This window comes from Odocoileus virginianus, chromosome 1 (assembly GCF_023699985.2).
Source record: "Odocoileus virginianus isolate 20LAN1187 ecotype Illinois chromosome 1, Ovbor_1.2, whole genome shotgun sequence".
Lineage (NCBI taxonomy): Eukaryota > Metazoa > Chordata > Mammalia > Artiodactyla > Cervidae > Odocoileus > Odocoileus virginianus.
Genome location: NC_069674.1, coordinates 72,538,087 through 72,560,850, shown reverse-complemented (window position 1 = coordinate 72,560,850; position 22,764 = coordinate 72,538,087). Strand labels below are relative to the sequence as shown.

Genomic DNA, 22,764 nt, shown 5'->3' with positions numbered 1-22,764 from the left:
ATGGGTATGATTGTTGGGCAGCGCTAAAGGACAATGTGAGGCTGTTTCATTCAATCAACACTTAGCTACACAGGGAAGGATAAAGAGGTAAATTTGACTATCTTTTTCAATATTATATTTTGTGCTTTCCTATAGTTTGTAAAAATACCATCTTGATATGGTAGTGTTTATATTGCTAAGTATATGCAGTAGGAACACATGCTCACAGGAGATATTTTTTAAATGTTTCTTGTATTAATGTTTATTGTAGTGAAAATTTGGGAACAATGTAAATGTCATTGATGCTCAATCAGTAGGAGAGTAAACAAAGAGATTGTGATAAATTCACATGGTAGAATATCATACACATACATAAGTACATTTACAAAATTGCTGCCTTCCTTTATGTGGTTTTGTCTTCAGTTAAGGTAACATTACTCATCAGAAGTATTTTCACACCATTACAGAACTATAAATGTTATTTTAATAGGTACTTAGTACTTATGTACTAGCATTTACTTTAAGGTGTCAGAAGTGGAGAAAAATATAACAAAGACCTGAGTGTATCCCACAAAGATTTAATAAATTTTAATATTTTCCTACCTTTACTCAGATTTTTTTGTTTTTATTAACATATTGCAGATACAGTTGAATCTCTTCAATTACACTCTTCTCCAAATTCCCTTCTTGGTCCCATGTTCCTCTCTCATCTTTCAGATATATCACTGGCCTGGGTTTGGTGTTACAATTGCTTTTTCATACACTTTTTCATAGTTTTGTTATGTTTCTATCTATGAACTAGTTGTACATATTAAGAAACTTTATATAAACAGACACCTGAGAGTTTTTATCAGAAGTAGATTTTTTATTTTGTCAAATGTTCTTTCCATATGTTTTTGATTAAATGTTTTCTTTTTTTCAGTTTGTGAATAGAATGAAATATGACTCTTGGTTTCCAAATGTTAAAGCAAGTTTGCATGCATGGTATAAACATTTGTTCACAGTATATTTTCTGTTTTACATACTGCTGCATTCCATTTACTAAATTATTTAAGAGTTTATATATATATATGTTCATGAGGACTGTTAGTCTTTGATTTTCTTTTCTTGTGCTTTTGACATTGTTTTGGTATTAGAGTAATGCTGGTGTTGCAAAATGAATTGGATAGTATCACCACTTCTTCAATTTTCTGAGTCTGTGTAGACTGGTATCATTCCTTCCTTAGGTGTTTCACTGAATTCACCAAGAAAGCTCTATGGCCCTGGAATTTTCTTTGAGGGATAGTTTTAAACTAAAATCTGAAGTAAACACACAGGTATATATCAGACTATGTATGTATTTTTAAAATGTGCTCTGGTTATGCTAAGATATTTGTCCATTTCATCTTAGTTGTCAAGTTCATTGGCATAAACTTGTTAATAACATCTCATTAATAAGTTTTTAATATCTGTTGGATCTGTAGTGATTTTACTACATTACTAATATCAGCAATTGGTGTCTTGTCTTTTTTGAAATCAGTCTGGCTAGAAGTTTATCAATTTTATTGATCCAGCTGTTGATTTTCTTGTCTCTCTATAGATTTCTGTGTATTTTATTGACTTCTACTCTGTCTTTATTAAGCCCTTTCCTCTTCTTATATCTTAACTTTTGGTTTAATTTGCCATTGGAAGAGATCATCAAGAGCATATGATTACCAGTTGACCTGAGCTGGACCTGGACCAGTTACCCACTCCTCTCTCCTTGGAACATACATTCTGCCCATCGTTCCCACAGTGGGAGCTATTTTCAAGGACATAGCCTTGAAAGAGCAATGTGTTGTTAAGACCATCTGAATTGTATATTGACTGAACCCAGTTAACCTCCATATAACTTTCAAGATTTTGGTGGACAAGTCTGGAGATCTATTCCTTGCAGCTGCCCAAGAGAAGTCTCATATGTGAGGTCTCTTGCTTATTAAACCTGCCACATACCCATCTAGAGTGGTTTGTCTCTTTCTTCAACTTTTTCCTGTGCTGTCTATACTAACACACAGGCAGTTTGTGAGCCAGTCGCCCCTTTTTCTAGTTCCTGAGGTCATTGCTTTGGGACTTTTCATATTTTCCAGTACAGATATTTTATAACTTTCTAACTCTTGATTTATTACTATCCCACAAATTTTGGTATGCTGTGTTTTCATTTTTACTTAGTTCAGAATAATTTCTAATTACCTTTGTGATTTCTTCCTTGACCTATGCTATTTAGTTTCTGAATATTTGGGGCTTTTCTATTTTTGGTTACTAACTTAATTTTATTAAGCTCAGAAAACTTAATTTTTGTTCTTTGAACATTATTAAAGTATTGAAATTGTTTTATGACGCAGATAAGGTCTGTCTTGGTAAATTTTACAATGTGTATTATTCCACTGCTGTAGGGGTTGGTCTATAAAATCAGATTACGGTAGTAGACAGAGTTGTTGAGGTCTGTTTCTTTACTAATTCTCTGTCTACTTGTTTTATCAATTATTGAAAGAGGTGTGTTGAACTCTGAGTATAATTATATAATTGTAAATTTTTCTTTGTAGTTCTGTGTTCTTTGCTTCATGTATTTTAACTCTCTGTTATAGGTACATAAACATTTAGAATTTTTAATGTCCTCTTGATGAACTGAGCCCTTTATTATTATGAAGTGATCCTCTTTGTCTCTGTTAATATTCTTTGCTCTGAGGTTATTACAGCGTGACAATCTTAATTTAATCATAACATGGCCCATCTTTTTCTATCCTTAACACTTTTAGCTTTTTTGGTTTTACTTAAAATGTGTTTCTTGTAGGGCTTGCTTTTTTAGATATAAACTTATCATCTTTATATTCTAATTTTGTGTGCCCAGTTGGAGATTGCTTTAGGGTTTATATTATATATCTTAACCTATCATGTCAACCAACAAGTAACATACCACATATATATTAGGAAAAGTTTACTGTAGTACAGTAATCCCCTCCCCCAACATGTTTTCTCTTTTAATCATATATTTTAATTCACTGTTATAAACTCCACAATATAATGTTATTATTTTTTGCTTTAAACCATTTTGTATCTTTTATAATTATTAAAAATCATTTTATATTTACTATTTTAAATACTACTTTGAAGTAATTATTATGCAGGTGGCTGCAACTGTCTGTATCTTAGTAATTTCACATTTAAAATTTTTTTTTTCCATTTTTGTCTTTCTAGCAGCCAGTGTAGTCACCAAAATAATATTTTTTGCAGTTTCTACGAGTCACATTCCTATACTGTGTAAAAGAAACATATGGTCTATTGGTAATTGAAAGAAGTTAATTTGAAAAGGCTATGTACTATATAATTCCAACTATATGGATTCTTAGAAAAGGTAGAACTTTGGAGACAATGAAAAGGCCAGTGGCCATCACAGCTTTATCAAAACCTATTGATAACATTTGTCAAAACCTGTAGAATGCACCACACAATGTATGAATCCAATGTAAACTATGGATTTCAGTTGATAATAATATGTCATTGTTGGCTCATAAATTGTACCAAATGTACCTCACTTGGAAGAGATGTGGATGGTGGGGGAGGCTGTGTATTTTGGAGATAGGGAGATGGGATTATAGGAACTCTCTGTACTTTCCACTCAATTTTGCTGTGACCCTAAAAGTGCTCTAAAAATAAAGTCTATTGAGAAATATGAAAAAGGACATATTCTCTTAACAACCAAAACTTTATTCAATTCTTAATAATTTGTGATTTTTCCATTTGGAGGAAATTACTACTTTTTATTCTGCTCAGAGCTCTTTTAAAATGTTTGTAGAATTCCAGTTTTATAAGTTTGAGGTTTTCTTTTCAAAGATATCTCTCCTTTGTGCTCTGCAGCTAATTTCTTGGTAATTCTGAATTATCTTTCTGGATTTCTCTACCTGAAACTCAGCAACAGTTCAGAGAATGTCTTACTTCCTCCTATGCCTCCTATGCCTCCTAGTTTCATTATTCTGAGTAGAACACTTGATCTGAATGTGCTCTGAATGGTGGCTTCCCACCTCCTATTCACTAAGTATACTTCCCTATCACTCCCACCCACTGCTTCCATCCATCCCTCAGGAAAAAAATGTATATAGAACATTTCATGGGTGAGTGGACTACCCTGTTCCTTGGGAGTCTGACTTCTGCAGGTAGTCTGACTGGATTTAAATCCTGACTCTGCCACTTACCAGTCCTGTGATTTGAACAAGTTACTCAGGCTGTAAAATGGATAAAATGCTATCCACCTTGTGTTGTTAAGAGAAGGAAAAGAGCTAACACATGCAAAGTGCATAGTCCAGAGCTTCATACAAGGTTGTGTGTGTGCGCTCTGTCACTCAATCGTACCCACCTCTTTACAATCCCATGGACTGTAGCTCTCCAGGCTCTTCTGTCCATGGAATTTTTCCAGGCAAGAATGCTGGAGCAGGTTGCCATTTCCTACTCCAGAGGATCTTCCCTACCCAGGGCTTGAAACTGCATCCCTTGTGTTTCCTGCATTGGCAGGAAGATTCTTCACCACTTCACTTGTGCCACTGGAGAAGCCCTTGACACAAGGTTAGAACTTGATAAATATTAGTATGTATTAATATTATTATTTACACAAAGAAACTTCCCCTAAAATTCCTTCCTTTGCTATATTCATCAGTCATACCTTTTTCTTTTTTCTAGTAGATAAACATCCATTCACAAAACCTTGGACAAATGATAAATTTGTTTAAAAAATTTCAAAACTGTATTACTGAATATATTACAAATTAGCAGATTGTCTCAGCAAGAGAAAGCCCTCTAATTATTTTAATATTTTGCTTTAATGCAATGAATAATCAAATATCTTAAATTGCTTAGTCTAAGATAATTCTCTTTTTCTTTGTCTTGTTTTCATATATTATGCTAGTTTTAATAAGATATTGTCTTAAACATACAGTTTATAGGCAACTGTATATTTTTCAGATACAGTTCATCATGTGATTGCTGACATTTATATTAGAAAATACCCAGTATTGCCCACTCCAGTATTCTTGCCTGGAAAATCCCATGGACAGAGGAGCCTGGTGGGCTACAGTCCATGGGGTCGCACAGAGCAGACACAAATGAAGCGCGACTGAGCATGAACATCAGATATCAAAAAATAATCAATTTCTTAGCACATATAAAATGTGAATGTGACTGTCAGTTTCTCCTACAAATCATGTGTAACTTGATTCCATGGTAGATATGTAGCATACATATGGGTCATTATAGATATAACATGATAAAATTTACTTTTGAAGTTCAGAAGCACTTAGAGGCTCAGTACTTCTTCCCTATATTAAATGTCTACTGAATCCCATAGGCTGTTAGAAGCATTGTTAATGAAGTTATACCCCATGGTAACAAGGTCAACAAAAGACCATTATTTACCACATAAAGATGCAACACCCTCAGTACTATACCTAGGGCATGGAGAAGCTTGTTCAGTGCTTTACTTGTAGGAACAGATGTGTTTCTACGCTTGGTGTGGTGTCACAAATCATATAATTCTCCTTGCAGTTATGTGTTGAAATTAGTTCAAATATTCCTTAAGGACAGTTTTGCTTCTTGGGGGACAGATACTTATTTGTCTTTCTCGTAGATTTTCCTCCCCTTTTTGTTTCTGTGTATTAGAAACCTACCTAGTTATGTTTTAAGGAATTTTCAAAGGGATAATGAACATATGTGTGAAATGTTACACTTAACACTGGTCACACTGTCAGAAAAGGTCATATTTTTTCTCTACATGCAGGTGGTGTACCCAAATTCCAGCATTTGAGTTGCAGATTCTCTGATGGTAAAGAGTCTGCCTGCAATGTAGGAGACCTGGGTTTGATCCCTGGGTGGGGAAGATCCCCTAGAGAAGGAAATGGCCACCCATTCCAGTATTCTTGCCTGGAAAATTCCATGGACGGAGGAGCCTGGCAGGCCACAGGCCCATGGGGTCGCAAAGAGTAGGACATGACTAAGCAACTTTGCTTTTTCTTTCTTTTGGCTTACAAGTACAGACTGAGGGAAAAAGAGCATCAAGACACAAAGGGGCAAAAGACCTGATGCAGAGGTGGACAGGCTGCTACTTGCAGGTCGAATCCAGCCTATTGTCTTGTAAATAAAGATTTATTGGAAAACAGCCACACTCATTCCTTTATGCATTACCTGTGGCTGCTTGCACTTACAATGATAGAGTTTAACAGATACCGCTGTGAGTTATGGCTGGCAATGCCTAGCTAATTGCTGTTTGACCCTTTTAGAAAATGCTTAGCAATCCTTATTCCAAAGGAGATCTTCCCAGGTGATGTAATGTTAAAAAATCTGCCTGCCAATGCAGGAGATGTGAGAAATGTGGGCTTAATCTCTGGGCTGAGAAGATCCCTTGGAGTAGGAAATGACACCCCACACCAGTGTCCTTGCCTGGAAAATTCTATGGACAGATGAGCCTAGTGGGCTACAGTTTTATGGGGCCACAAAGAGTCAGGCACAACTGAGCACCCGCGCGCGCGCGCGCGCATGCGCACGCACACACACACGCACACGCGCGCGCGCACACACACACACACACACACACACACACAGACACACACATTCCAAAGGATCAATTGAAGTTTAACTCTTTGGGGAGGTACAGAATGCTTAACTTTTCTTGCGTGTTAAACCTACAAAGAATGCTGATTTTAATATGGATTCATCAATGCCCTACAGTCCAGTTTGGAAGCCTTTGCCTTTCTAGGTTTTTTTTTTTTTTAATACCATGCTTTTTAATACTTCTTCTAGGGGACAGTCCTTAGTACTTTGGATTTTAAAGCCAGAGGACTGTCGCCCTATCAGATGTTAGCTCCCCAACCACTCATGCTTCTCTGGGGAGGTTTCTGAGTCAACAGCTGCATTGATGGTGTTCTCATCTCCTTTTGTACTTTGTCTCAATTGATCCTGGCAGATAACCTTGTGTTTTGTGTTCTTGATACCATAAATAAGGATTTGTCTAAAATTACAAATATTCTCTCCAAAGAAACTAATATTTATTTTGTTAATTCACTATTTAATTCAATGTCTTGCACAGGAGTACCTTAATTAGCATTCTTTTGAAATGTCCTAAATAAGTAAATAAATGAAATGTCCTTAGAATTTTATTTTGTATATTTTAATTTGTAAAACTTCTCAGTCTCATGATAGTTGCAAATCACAGAAACACTGATTTGAGAATCTATAAAGCCAAATATATTTGTTACCACATGATTTTATTCTGATATTTTTATATACGTATTTCCAACAAAGGTCACAAATGAATATTTGACAGCTCCTTGTATACATTCCTCTAACCTGTATCACTTTTAATTTGCTGTGCAATAAAGAAGTGAGCATAGTAACCTGGAAAGAACACTAGAGGGTCCAGGGGCTTATGACAGTTGCATAGAAACAGTCCTACTGTCCTTCAAACCTAAAGGATCACATCGGTCAAGGCTAGGTTGCTGATGGTTGCATGTCTGATATTTAGGTCTTAGAAAGGCAGAAACAGTATTCTGCCTCTTCCGGCCATCCCTTTTTTGTTTAACCTTAAGAGACATAAAATTGTTAGTTAGCTTAAAAAAAAGAAACAAGGTACTGTGTTTTTTTTTTTTTCTTCACATGCCAATTATCTCATTTGATCAAGTCAAATCGTTTTTCCTTGGTTTCTTAAAGAGAAACTGGGCCATACAGCTCAGCATTTCATGGCTGACTCACCCTTCCTCTTTTCTTCCCTCCATAATTATTTGACATGTGTATACTTGAGAACCTCAATAAATAAAAAATGATCATTCAACTACATAATTTTCACTGTATAATCTGACAAACCTGTCAGTGTTTCAAAATTCCTGATTAGTTAAATGTCTTCTTACCTCCATCTGGATTTTCTGGTAGTCTGTAGACTTTGTATTCTATGGTCTACCTTGGGCATTTTAGAATATAGAATGCTATAGAGCCATATGGTGATACTAAAAGTTAATGTCATTGTAAGATTACAATAGAGGTAAAACGATGAAGTTATGATCCACTAAACCTTATATGCAATGAAGGTCAAAGAGTAGAGTGTCTGTGTATTGCTCAGAGGGCTGGTAATATCTCTGTAGTTTAGTTCTGGCCCAGATTAATTTACATGAGAAAAGTCTAAAAGCTTCAAGCTAAATATATGCTATGTCTGTAAAAAGTCACTACAGATCTTTCCTTTAGCCCAGTATGTAATTTTGAACCATTATCTATTAAATCATAAATTAGGTAATCAAAATGTATTTTTATTAATCCTATTGAATGCCAGATATAGAATATATCTACATTAAATATTGGAAAATTAAAATAAAATTTCAAAATGGAATTAATTGGTAACATCTTCTATTTTCTTAAAGAATCAGGAAATTAATAGTTTAAGACTCTTAAGATTATGGTTTACTACTCTGATTTATCAGTGAAGGTACAGTGTTCCTTTATCCTGGAATTGATTATTATATATTGCAAGAGTGGATCAAACAGCCAAGAACAGTTATCTAGGAATCTGGTTTTCCTTGGATGAGTCATTGTATTTAGTCATGTCTCTACATCTAGACTGTGAATGTGACTGAGGTAAAGGCAGAATTTTGCTGAAGAAAGTAATTTGTGCAGCTAAAGATTTCTCAACAATCTCTTGGGCAGAAGAGTTGAACTTTATTGTGAAGGAATGGTTAAGGTTTAGTTTTCTAATTCTTTGTCGTCAAATCTGTCATGACTCAAATGCTGTGCAATTAGGAAATCATTTTGCCCCAGGTCTTCCTCAGTATGTGTGCCGTCAACAATGTCTTGTTACTGTCAGTAATCAAGTATGATCATTTAGTGTAGAAGCCTTAAAATTAAAAATGTACATGCATGCATCAACTTTAAAAATGATAACCTGCAAACTTAGCCTGTCTTTCTTACTTAGTGTCATGGGCTTTGAGTTCAACTGATAAAGATCAATAAAATAAACTTTGACTTTTAGATGACATTTTTCACCTCTGACTCACGTCTTCTCTGGTGTTTAGAGCAGGGACATAACTCTATAAATAGAGTCATTGACGTGATGAAAGATTTGGTGGGTCACATACATGCATACATGTGTGTGCACTCAGTCGTGTCCAGTTCTTTTCGAGGCCATGGATGTAGCCCATCCCCCAAGCTCCTCTGTTCATGGAATTTTCCAGGTTATGATACTGGAATGTGTTACCATTTCCTGCTCCAGGGGATCTTCCTGACCCAGGGATTGAACCCCTGTCTCCTGTGTCTTCTGCACTGGCAAGCGGATTTTTTACCACTGTGCCATGAATTTGTCTTCTAAATAATTTGTTCCAATAGAGAGCCTTATGGATACTAATTCCACAATGTAGCTGCCCACCCCCTGATTTAGTCTGTTTAGTATAGTTGTAGACAAGCTATAATTTATCATTTAGTGCATCAGATTCCTTGGCACAGATAACATTAGATGTTACATTTTTTCTTGGTTGTTGGAGATCTACACATTTTTCATTTATGTCTTCTTATTTCATTCACCATAGTTTTTTTCATAATACAGGAGATTTTCTGCATTAGATACTTGTTTTTCTTGCCTTATTCACTCCTGGTGAGCCATATACAAGCCTCCTATGTTTTTCAGAATTTAAGCCATATTCTTGCACATGTAAGACCAAGATAGTTTAATTATTTCAAGTAGTAATGAAAGTTATTTATAAGAAAGCACAGGTGGAGGTGTGTTGATTTTTTTCCCCCCAATTTTTTTTTTCTCCCATGTGCCTGGCCCCCAGCTAAGTTTGGGTGCAGGAATTAGTCCTTATACCCCATGTAGAGCCCCCTGAAGGGCTGGCTCTGGCTCTCCCAGTCAAGGGCTAGACCCTCTGCATCTTTAGGGGGTTAGTCTTCTCTCAAGGTTCCCATGGAAACCTGACCTCTCTTCTTTGATAATCCCCTTCTAGGAACCCCCAGGAGCTAGGTCTTCCGAATTCCCCCAAATTTGATTAACTTCTAAGAGAACTATGAAAAAGCAATGTGCAATAGCATAAGAGAGTACTTTGATTTTCCAGTGTACTTCTTGCAACTCCATTCACCTGTACACCACATATGACAAATGAATTGTTTTCTCTGAATCCAGTATGCAGCCATAGATTACTCTAAGACCGATGACAAATCATGAACTACTTGCTTTTTGAGCTGTTTTGGCTAAATTAACAATGAAACTTAACACAGCTTTTAGTTTGGGTTTCCTGAGATATGAATGAGGTTAAAGCAGTGATTCTCAATTTACTGTCCCTGAACTAGAAGCATCACCGTCACCTGGGAACTTTTTAGAAATACGAATTCTCAGGGCCAACCCAAGACTCTCTGTATCACAAACCGCAGATGTGACACCCAACAATCTGTGTTTAACAAGCCTCCTTGTCATTCTGATGCATCCTGCATGTTAGGAACCATCCATTTGGGTGTGAAGCTGCCTCACTGCAAACTGTTAAGATGTAAAACAGTAATTGGTTCCATATGGGACATTAGTCTAAACCTTTATATCCAGAGATACTCAAGGAGAGCTTTCTTCTTCAAAAATGTCTCTGTGTCTGAAAGATATGTAGCATTACTAGTAATATATGTCAATACAGTTATCAATAATAATAGATAGTATCCTATTTCTGGGGATAAGAGAGTTTTAAAATAATTCCCAAGGTTTAGAGCAATATACAGGTAAGAAAATAAGTCACAGTTACTACTGGTATTTTGTGCATGGATCTGTCACATCTTTGATATTATATAGAGTATTCATAGTGTTTTATTGAGGAGGCAAAAAAATCTTATACCTAATATGTGATTAATTGGATGATATGTTTTTCTTTCTGACCTTAACCCAATCCACTCTATTAGTTGATGTGAAATCTATAAATCTCACATTTCTTTATAATCTTTCTATCACATAGGAATCAATGGCCCAGTCAAGTAAACTATATCATTTACTTTGCTTGCTTTAGCTCTATGTCTGTATAAAATCACACTTCGGGATTTTATATAATTGAAAATGAATGTAAAGGACCTAAGGCCTAGGCTGATTATGTAAAAATTGGTAAGTGCTATCAGTCAATGAATCCCCTGAATGTTTTTATTGGAAGGACACAGAAAAATGCATGATAGTGTTCACACTTGCTAATAAGTAACTGATTACAGTAAAAAAAGTGTCTTCAGGAATCTAAAGGTAAATTAATTAAAGGTTGAATCCACAGGAAGTCACCCTAACTGTCAAGATTTATTTTCTCCAGTTTGCAGTTAAGAAACACCAGGAAAAAAGAGAAAATATATTCAGAAACATGCACAAGAAAAGAATTCACTTTCTCAGATTCTCACACAGTGACACATCTGTGTGCAATGCAATGGGCACTGTGGAACTTTCAGCTCATCAAAATAGATCTTAATAGATGACTGGACTGACCATCATCTAGATAGTAATACTTTCTGGTAAGCCAGTGACTTTTTAAAACTATTTACTAAAATTAGGAAATATTCTAAGGCTAAAGGGAAATGTGCCTTAAGAGTTACATTTACCACCACCATCATGCTCTTTTCTTACAGAGGCAAAAGGTGCAACATTCCTTCATTTAAATAGTAGAATTAAAAAAATAAATCCATTGGTACCACCAGTTGCCATGGTAACAAAATTCGAGTGGCTTTCATCTGCTTGCACTGTGTATCAATAATAAGCTAGCCATTAGGAAGGAAATTCACCCCCTTCAGAACATGTCTGAGCACAAGTACTATGTGCTTTCATTAACTCCTGAAGGAAATATGATCCATGCAGTACTTAATTTAGTAATTTTGCAGTAAGTTGTTTTTTAAAGAAATAAAGCAATAGGAGATAAAGCAAAGACATAATTTAGTACATTTCATCCATTTCTATTCCTTTTAATTTTTTTTTCCCTTTGGAAGAGTGGTTAGGAAGATGCAATAAAGAATGAATATGAAAAAGAAAAAAAATGAATATGTAAACTATAATTTGGATAATAAAATTTATTTTGGACATTTCTAAATACCACTTAGGGAAGTACTAACCAAATATAGAAGGGCAATAAAAGAAGGTGAGCTTCAACTTTAGCTATGCAATGAATCATCTATCATATTTCCTTGTTCATTCTCCCTAGCTTCCACCCTTTTCCTAATGTTGCATGATTACTTGTTATTACTGCTGAGTCTTGCCTCACTTCCATCTTTCTAGTCATAATCTTCTGAAATAGGGAAGTGGCTATAATTATTTCAGCATAAAAATAAGGTAAGTATCTGCAGGAAATTCAACTTATTTCTCCATTCTAGGTATGAATTACCTTTAACTATAAATTACCTTTGTATAACCTTTCATTACATTTCACATTATTTGCCTTATTTTTAGAATTGTATTCCTTTCCAAAAGATGTTCATAGATCACCAATTGCTTTCTCTTTCTTCAATCAATTTTTTTCTTCTTCTGGCACCGACTGATTTAACCTCAACTAATACATTTTTCCCCCAGACACATAGATCTAAAATCTTTTGAGAGTATTGTTATTGAAGGTCCTGTGCCTGAGGGTAAAAGTAAATGATCTACTAATCAAGTTTTATGAGCACTTTCACACTTTTCAAGTGATTAAGCAAAGGGTAGAAAACTTATTGGAATCGAATCAATAGGCATTATTGGCCTTAAGTGTCTGTCTAACAAAAGGCAGATGATCCTCATAAATAGTGACTAAATCATTATATCCCACATTTTAGCATGTAATCAAAGGAACTGACTTACTGTACACCCGGACAATAGAAGGGGGCAACCTGAGTCCTTCGGCATAAGAACTTTTTCTTCTTAAGAAATTTTAGCATTAATAAAATTAATTCATTTAAAATTTCCATTGTAAAGATTCCAAAAATAAGATACCATCAATGAAGCTTGTTAGAATTGTATTTTCCTAGCATACTGATGTTACTAAAGAGGAATGCAGTTGTGTTTCCATAGTGCTCATATTTTTATTTTTATAATACCCTTTTACATCCAATATTTGCCTCACTGTATAATAAGAACACTGATGATCAACTAAATGATGTTTTAACCCAGAACCACATATCTAAAATATTAAAATTAAAAGCTGATGTCCTGAATTTCAATTCTAAGAATTTTTTTGCCACACCATCCTTCCACTTGCTGACTTTAAAAATAAAGGGTAATATATGTGTGTGTGTGTGTGTGTATCTGTGTGTGTGCACATATACCAGTCATCAGAGTCCACCATGCTCTGTCATACTTATCAACCTTATGAAAATAGCCTTGAAATTTCAAAAATACCTATTGGACACCAGTGTATAAACTAGACCAAGTAAGTACATGTTCTAAGTGAAGTTTCTCTCTAAGAATTTAGTATTCCTTGTAAGATATAGTCAGGCTCTTGTGGATCTTCTGTTGACTCTCACAATTCACCCTCTGGGGCTTGCAGCCCATATATTGCAAGTCTGCTTCCCTTCAGCTCCTTTACAGCCTTTCTAGTCAAACTTTTGTTCTGTATTGTCTAAACAAATGGTTAAAAATCTCAGTAATTTACTCATTAAATATTCCATATATGCCAATGCATTGATTTATGGTCATTTAACCCTTTATAGAATATTATATTACTTAGAAAAAATGTTTTATGTATTTATTCTCTGTCTCTTCCTGTTAGAATGTAAGTTTCATTTCTATTCTGTGTTCCTCAAAGTTATATACCAGGTATCCTGAATAGTGTTTGGCCCATAAGTGCTCAGTTAATCATTTGTGGCAAGAATTCATGGGGAAAACAACTATCCGTGATGTCATCTCTGTTCTTTCAGACAAGAGTACTTAACATATAATTTTTTCTGAGTGCCTGAAATTTTCCAGACATTAAGTACTTCATATGGATTATTTCATTTGTTCTTCAAATTAATTACTTAAAGATGCTCCTGGTATTATTCCTATTATTCCTAGAGTTTATAGAGATGAAAAACCTTCCTCAAGATATTACTGATAGCGCATGGCAGAGCATCAACAAGCTCAGGCAGTCTGGCTCCCTGGCTCACGTTCCCATCCACTAGAGCATGTGCTTTAAAGTTAGTTTCTATCTTGTCTAAGCCAAAGAGTAATTCTAATGGTGGAAAATTTAGGCTAAAATTAAAGGAGATTGACACTTGACACTTGGTAGGCCAGAAAGGAAGATACTTCTGAAGCGGAAAATTCCTATATTATGTCCTCTCACATGTTCCATCAAGGCAAATCCCTCTAAAGACTCTGTAACCTGGCATACCATGAGAGCTGCCTTTATTGTCAGTGATAGGATCTGAGCTTTTTCTGACTGTGTTTAACTTGTAGCGTTTTCCTCTCTTTACTTGTTTCGGTCAGACTTCTTGACTACAGATTGGGTAGATAAACCCTTTGAAGAGGCTGTGATAAACTCCGTCCTCTACTATGGCCGATCAGGTAGTTCAGTGATAAACTGGAAGGGAGAGACACACGCACCAGTGACACCGGCATTGTTTAGTCCAGGAGGGAGGTCTTTGAAGCAGAGATGGTACAGGATAGAAGGATGACACTGTGGAGCTCTAGGGCTTGGGATTTGCCAACTATTTGGAGATACAATAAGAGAGTGAAAGAGACCTGAAATGTGGCACTTAGGGAAAGTTTCAGGGCATGCATGCTAGAAAAATGGTGGTGACATTAACAAGAGGAGCAAGATGGAAATATGCTTTCATTATGCTATTTTCCTGAAATACTGAGTTAAATTTGCCTCTCGTGAAAGTTGCATAAAGACATTTTAGGACATACAAAGTCTCAAAAAATGTAGCTCCCATACAACTTTTGATGAAAGATTTCTGACTTTGTGCTCTGCCAAAATGAGGGAATGGACTACAAAAAGATACAGGATCTGGGGATAAGGGGATAAAACACAGGGAAGAGGCAAAGTGAATCCCCAGGATGGTGGCAAATGGTGCTCCCAGGATGATTGTTGTGTGGTAGATGAGCATAGTCCACATTGAAACAGGTCAGAAGTCTCTAGGAGAAATGTCTTCAATTGGATAAACTTGACAAAATGTTAAATATTCTTGTATATTCTGAGAGATTTGTTTATCCAAGGAAAAGAGAATTAATTAATTGATATATTGACCAATATCTGGAAATGTAGAAATTGAAATATTCAATCTAGAGTAAATATATATAAGGAAGGAAAATTAATCAATGCAGTGCATAGTTCTGCTGAAAATAGATTTACATAGCATTATTATAGTAAATGTTAAATAGTAATCTAATGAAAGTTTGTTCTACTGGGAGAATGGAAGGAGGAAAAAAGGAAGAAGTAATGTGAGGAAGTGATATGAAGAAATATGGGCAAAAAGAGCTAAATCTTCATTCGCTTTACCAAGAAATCAGTAGTTCCCTGTGGCTCATATAGTAAAGAATGTCTGCAATGTGGGAGACCTGGATTTGATTCCTTGGTCAGGAAGATCCCCTGGAGAAGGGAATGGCAACCTACTCCAATATTCTTTCCTGGGGAATCCCATGGACATGGAGCCTGGCAGGCTAGAGTCCATGGGGTCGCAAAGAGTTGGACACAACTGAGCAACTGACACTTTCACAATAGTGACTAAAATAAAAACAAGAACCATCATAAGTTAATTATTCTAAGATATTGAGGTAAAACAGAAATCATCTAAAAGAGTTAAAAGTGTCTGGATAGAATGAAAAGTGTGTTGGAGAGGGGTGATAAAAGTCTTCATTAAAAAATAAAAGCTTGTACACTTGTAGAATAACAAACCTTATAGAAGTATAGAGTCTTTAAAATATATGTGTAACTTTGATAAAACATAAAAACTAGACTTTGAGAGAAAACAGAAGAGATCAGTTTTGATAAGATGGATGGATGATTAGAATTAAGGATGAAAAATAATGCAGATGAAGGATGTAGAAATTAGGAAACTTTAAGAAATTTTAATTCAGAATATCTCTTTCATCACCAGAAAGAGAATGAGCTAATGTCTTCTGCTGAAAGCCGAAGCCTTTGCATCTTGGAAATGGTGGGGTGGTGTCAGAGAGGGAAAGAGATAATTATTAAAAGGATTTCCATGCCTCAGTAGAATCAAGCTAATATTAGAAGGGGGAGGGGAGAGGGATGAGCTGGGAATTTGGGGTTGGTAGATGCAAACTATTACATTTAGAACAGATAAACAACAAAGTCCTTATGTATACCACAGGGAACTGTATCCAATCTCCTGAGAGAAAATATGATGGAAAAGAATATTTTAAAGACATATATATACATATATATATGTGTGTAAAACTGAGTCAGCTTTGCTGAACAGCAGAGATTGGCACAACATCTTAATCAACTATACTTCAGTTTATAAAAATGAATGAGCAAAAAGCTTGTCAAAAAAAAAAAAACAACTAACATTAAAAAGCCTGAATCTGTAGGCTACTTTGTCAGTGAAAGCTCATGGTTTTCTACAGCAGCTCTAGTCTATGAATTAAATAGCTGATCGAGAACTCGGAGGCTTATTAAGCTGTGGGAAATGTTGAAGATGAGCTAAAGGAAAGAAGACATTTCATATCTCCCAGTCCCTTAGGAGATAGAAAAGCAAGTGAAGTCAAATATGAGGAACATCAGGAAAGTTAAGAGAGATCAGGAGACTGGAGGCTGTAATTAGAAGAACAGAATGAGAGACTGATGCCAAAGATGGGAATTTCAGCATTTAAGATTGTACTATAGAACTTCATCAAGAAGAGTGAAGTGGGCGAGCCCACATGCCTAATGGCAGCCAGCATCAGGCAAGTCAACAGTACCAGGTGACAATGATGCAGTCACAGGCAGAATCCCTGAGGCAAGAACTCTGTCACATTGGCCTGATGTGCAAGATGGAAAACCAACCAGTAAACCGAAGTACTAATGGTCCTTCCAAGAAGAGCACAGCCCCAGACATGCTCACTAGAATTCGGTGAGGCAACTCACTCTAGTCAAGCCAGCAGCCCCGGAAATTGCCCTCAAGCTTGTGGGCAATGCTTACATTGTGCTAGCAGCACATTACTGCACTGCAAGCATTTAATTAGTCAAAGTGTGTAGCTTCTGAAACATGCAGATGAATTAGGAGGGAAAACTGAAACTTTGTTATGTGATTTTTTTCTTAATGATTAGAGTGTGTTCTAAATAAATAGAAAAACAAATTGATTGCCAAAAACCGTGTTAATGGGCTTTTAATTCACAAGGGTTAAGCACATAAAAAGTCAATATATTGAAAGTTAAGGTTCTCATAGAAACATTGATTTGACAACATTATGCTTACTAGGTGTGGGAGGTTTGTATTTTAGAACATAAAAGCAGTAGTGAATATTATAAAATGCACAGTTAAAATAACAAATTCAGGGAAGTCATTAAACATGATCAAGGAGAAAAATTGTTTTGCCACCCTCAAAGAAGGTTGTAAAATTTAATTTTAGAACATAATGCCTTCAAACTTTGAAAAATATTTCCAGTGGAAATTAATCATTTTTTACCCAAAATGAATTTTCCAACACATTGTATATCCTGACATTAGTTTATGCCTCTCATTTGTCGTCCAGATTTGATCCTAATAGACGAACGGAAGAACTGATTGGCCATTGCATGGCCTAGTTGATAAAGATTTTGGAGAGTGAAAATAAATTTAAGGGTTTGAAATATTAATACTTTTTCTGCTATATAGAGAATGTGGACGATAGCTTACATGTCAATAAGCCTGGAAGTGTATTAGTACTTTGTTTACATATTTGCCTTCTATGTACTTGTGCATACTATTTGCATGTATGCCTTATGGAAATTCCAATCAGACTATGCGAAATGTCTTATGTACGTAGCACTGAAAAAGGAAGGAAGATGCTTAAAGCTTTCTCAGGAAAGGAAGTGTTCCAGGAAACAAATCCACAGCCTTGATATATCTCACTTTGGGTTCTCACCTCACAAGGGGAACAGAGATCTTGGAACCTGACTTCTCCAATGGAGCTGTACTGAGCAATAGGATTGAGTTCCTGTAGCTTTTTGCTCTATACGTGATATACAGGAAACAAGAGTGGTGAACCCTTGCAATGACCCCTGGGAGGGTATCACCTCCCAATTTAATTAGAATTAAAGGCAAGAATGAAGGAAGAAAAATGACTATGTTACCAACATTATAATACTGATTTAATAATAATCATTTCTCAATTCTAATTAGTATTTAGTTATTTAATTCTAAGTAATAATAAAGATTTTCTGATCCTTTAAATCAGCCATTATTTGGTACAAAGTAATTTTTAACAAATGACAACACCTCCCCCCCCAAAGGAGCAAATCATGAAAATATAAAAGTAAATTGACATTTTGCTAACATTTCTATTTTCCATTATATTTTATGTCATAGCAAAGCGGTCTACAGAACAATAGAGGTCCTTTCATGGAAGTGAGATATGTAAATTCCTGAGCTAGCAGACTCCTGGCCCAATATTCAAACCACCTCTTCAAAAAGGGCACAATGGTCTGCATTTTTCACTGAAAAATCTATGCAGCCACATTCCATGGCGATGAGCCCTTTATAAACTTGAAGAAAAATGCTTTGTATGTTTCCTTTAATCTTAACCCCCTGCTATTTTCTGTTTCCAAACAAACAGAAGGACAAATGCAGACTGCCAACTCACAGGATGTACAAACAAGTGTTATTGCATATTCAAAAGTATGGTGGTATTTCTAAAATTCAGCAACAAATCACTTAGAGTCTTTCTTTTGTTTTTAATTTTTTCCTTATTCAGGCACCACAAGGCCACATAAGGAGGGTGAGGTCCCTGGAGTGGACTATATTTTCATCACTGTTGAAGATTTTATGGAATTGGAGAAAAGTGGTGCTCTCCTAGAAAGTGGGACTTATGAAGGTAAGCACAGCTCTGCTGCTGAATTTATTTCTTGTTGCATCACATTTTTGTCTTTCGACTGAAATGCATTAGAACACCACATTACTAAATTGCTATTGTTTTGATTTGAGAGCTTTAATGAGGTCACTTTAGAAGAGTATCTTGTAAAGAAAATTTAAAATATGTCTGGGTAAATTCTTCTCTTGAGATACCAATAGAAATATATATGTATATTTCCACTGTAACCTTGTGTTACAGATATCCTGAGGGTAAGTTGTGATCTCCAGCTAAAGTAGCTTCATCTTTAGGTAGCATCTAAAGGACCACACTCCAGTGTTCTTGCCTGGAGAATCCCAGGGACGGGGGAGCCTGGTGGGCTGCCGTCTATGGGGTCGCACAGAGTGGGACACAACTGAAGTGACTTAGCCGCAGCAGAGGACCACAGGGCTTGAGTTCCACAGTCCTGTAACTACTTCCGTGCCATTTTCTCCAGTTACTTCACTTCACTTGCCTTCACTGGCCTCTGGTAGAAAATGACAGTGTAGGAAAAAATATGAATTGTGGATGAACTCCAAAGCTCTACCACAAGTTTCCTTGTGTGCCTGTGTCAAACATGAATGAATGAAATTAAAACTTTGAATGTGGGAAGTACATTTTAGTAGAAAAAGCACTGTAACTTAAGCTAGGATCTGCTTCAGTTCCAAACCTGCCTTTACTCCTCACCCACTGTGAACTTTACTCACTACCCAGGTAGTGTCTGTGAATCTCAGTAGTCTTCCCTGTAAAAGGATAATGACAGCATTGAAAAATACAAATAAATAACAACATGATTCTTTGTGTGTTTTAAGTAACATCTACAGGCATGTAATAGTTTATATCTAATGAAATTACAGATCTGTGTCTGAACAGTGAGATTTTACTGGAACTAGAAAGCAGTAGAAAATAATACTTTTATTCTTTTACCACAGTATTGTATATGTAAACTTTGTTTATATGTCCAATGAAGTCCAAAGATGAATCTAGTCTTACTGAACTATAATTAATAGTGTGTGATACTAAAAACAAAACTCATATGCATTGCTGCTTAACCCATCAAATATCAGAGGTCTACAGTGAGCAACTAGCTTTGTAACAGTTTGTGCACCTTTTTCCTCCTTCATTTACTTGTAAATGTCCAGTGGACTATAGTTATTTAAGAACTCAGAACTTATTTTTAAGTTGTCAGAAGTATTATAATCTTGTTTTGCCTCACACTTCTATGGCAATTTAGGCTGAGACATGTGCCTAAGTTATAGCTCAGACATTAAGCTACTTATTTCCATGTTCATGGGAAATAAGCAAAAATACCTAGGAAAAGAAAATGACTTTATATTTGAATACTGTTTCTTCTTCTTGTCAAAAATGAATGATAATGAAGATTGATTAAAAATATTATATAATTTATTTCTTTTGAAGTATAGTTGATTTAGAGTATTATATTAGTTTCAGGTATACAGCATGATTCAATATTCTTATAGATTCTACCCCATTGAAAGTTATTGCAAGTTGATGGGTACAATTCCTTATGCTATACAATATATTCTTGTTGCTTATCTGTTTTATACATAGCAGTTAAATAAAAAGCTATGCTGATCATATAAGATGCCTTAAAATATACATGAAAAATGCCTGTATAAATAATAGAAAATAATGATATCAAAGAAGTCAGAGTAAATTAGCAATGAATTTTGTAGTATATTTTCCTGTGGACTTTGCAACATCATTCATTAGTTTCTATGTCTGCCAATAATAATGCCTTGTATTTCTTACCATATTTATGTAGCAAAGAACCTATGCCTTAACCACCAAGATCATTCCAAGAGTAGTATGATTAACAAATATGATTTATTCTTTTGTGTTGTTAAAGATTGTATTAACTATATAGAAGGTAAAAAATTAAATCAAATGTTATTAAACTTCCTGTATTTTCATGATAAACTAGATGCCATGGAGTTTAATATCAATATTTTATAATTAAAACCTAGCTTAAATTTTAGGTTTCAGCTAAATTTTGAGGGAAATATCTTGAAACCATACAAACATAACTAAGTTTTGTTATGATTCAGGGTGGATTGTCCTGAATCTTTTTCAGACATTTTTTTAGCACTGAGAGTAAAGTTGGTTGAATTGTTGCCAAATTGTTCATCACCCCCATGTTCATAGAGCTGATTTTTGAATAATGAGGCTAATTTACACTTGACTTCAGAGAATCAGGACTGTTATTTATAAATACATGTTGTGTACTTGGATAAATAAGAATCTCTTTTCTTAGGTCATTATAGCCATCTGGGTGGACATGAATGGAGCATTCTCAAATCTCAAAATCTTCAGATTTTCCTATAGTTATAGCTCAGAAATCAATAGAATTTGCATTCTAATAAAAATCACTGATATTCCTTCAGGATTAATCACAAACTCTAAACTCAGAGCTACCAGAGTTACTTGTGTTATTAATGTGTTACCCATCATGGAACCCTAAGGAATGCCTTTTCTACTGTTGGTTCTTTCAGAGTATACTGAGTAGCAATCATGTTCTACTCAACTAGATAAAGACAGACCTCAGAGCTTTTATATTTATCAAGCTTTCTTGTATCACTCTCTTCTAAGTTTTATTTAATAAAATGCCAGTTTCCCTGATATATGTTCTCCCTTCTGCACTGTTTGGGCCATTGTTCTTCTTCCTTCTTGCTATATCATTCTCATGCCTTCTCATGCCTATTCTTCACAGCTCACAGCCAGACAAGAAAATTCACTTCCGATATCTGTGAATCCATTAAAGAACTTAAAAAGAAATTGAGTTCCTCTTAGCTCATATCTGTTAACTATATGGGATTCTTAAGACTGATATATATATATATATATGTATATACTTTTGTCTTGTTGTCAGTAATTTTAATTTGACAAATTTTAGAATCTGTTCTTTGATCAGAAACTAGATTTTAGTTCTGCTTCTTAGATATTGGCTCAACATTCTTGTTCCAGAGGAATAATTCTATTATTATCAGAAGCTACAAGGAAAGCTTTAATATGCTTGTACCACCATCTGCAGTTAGGTCACATAGCACAAGACAGCATTTTAGCACATTCTTAAAGTTTTTTTTCTGCATCACCAATCCCCCATCTAGTATGAGCAACTTCTTTCAGTTTGTTAAACAACTGCTGCCAAATGGCCTTGCCTGTAAATGGCCCAAAGGACTTGACTCTAATGGACCATCAAGTGTTGGTAAAGACTCTTCCATGACTTGGATGATCTCATCTTCACCTTTTCATATTCAGTCAGGTTGAAAATGAAATTAATATAACAAGGCCTAGCTTCAGCCTGACATAATCTCAAGTAACAGGAGATAACACCATGGACCTACATATCAGGACTGAAGATATAGGCTTCATGTGAACCATAGACCACAGAGTTCTGTGGATGAATGCAGGCAGTTTTTGAGGGGATTAAGGTCATCTGCAGGTATAAATGAGATACTGACAGGTAGAATTAAATAAGTACATTTGGTAGTCTAAAAGTTATATGTACTTTACAGAAGGAAGCAATGGCCCTTGAGAACTGTCCAAAGTGCTGAATTACCCAGGAATCTAAATCCGTGAATCCTGCCTGACTTACTTCCAGTGTTTGGAATGCTACATTCATGGTTTCACTGGCCACTCACACTGCCTCAGCCTGCATCCTGAATGTCATCATTAACTAAACCCATGTCCCTTGAGCTGCACCTAGACAATAATTGTATTTATTTAGAGAGATTATCCATGGTTGTGTTCCAGAGCAGCAGTTCTGTTATAATGTTCAATATTGTATCTTGCTGTTCTGCTTTTAAAAT

The 22,764-nt window shown here is 35.4% G+C and overlaps 1 protein-coding gene across 16 annotated transcripts in view; it reads left to right on the top strand.

The window, feature by feature from the left end:
* The window catches only part of MAGI2 (membrane associated guanylate kinase, WW and PDZ domain containing 2), a 1,406,842-nt gene that overhangs the window by 764,596 nt on the left and 619,482 nt on the right, over positions 1–22,764 (top strand). For all 16 annotated transcript variants that reach the window (XM_020903091.2, XM_020903019.2, XM_070469808.1 and 13 more), the window contains one exon: positions 18,800–18,919. In XM_020903091.2, the coding sequence (XP_020758750.2) occupies positions 18,800–18,919 (120 nt within the window). The remainder of the gene's footprint in view (positions 1–18,799; positions 18,920–22,764) is intronic.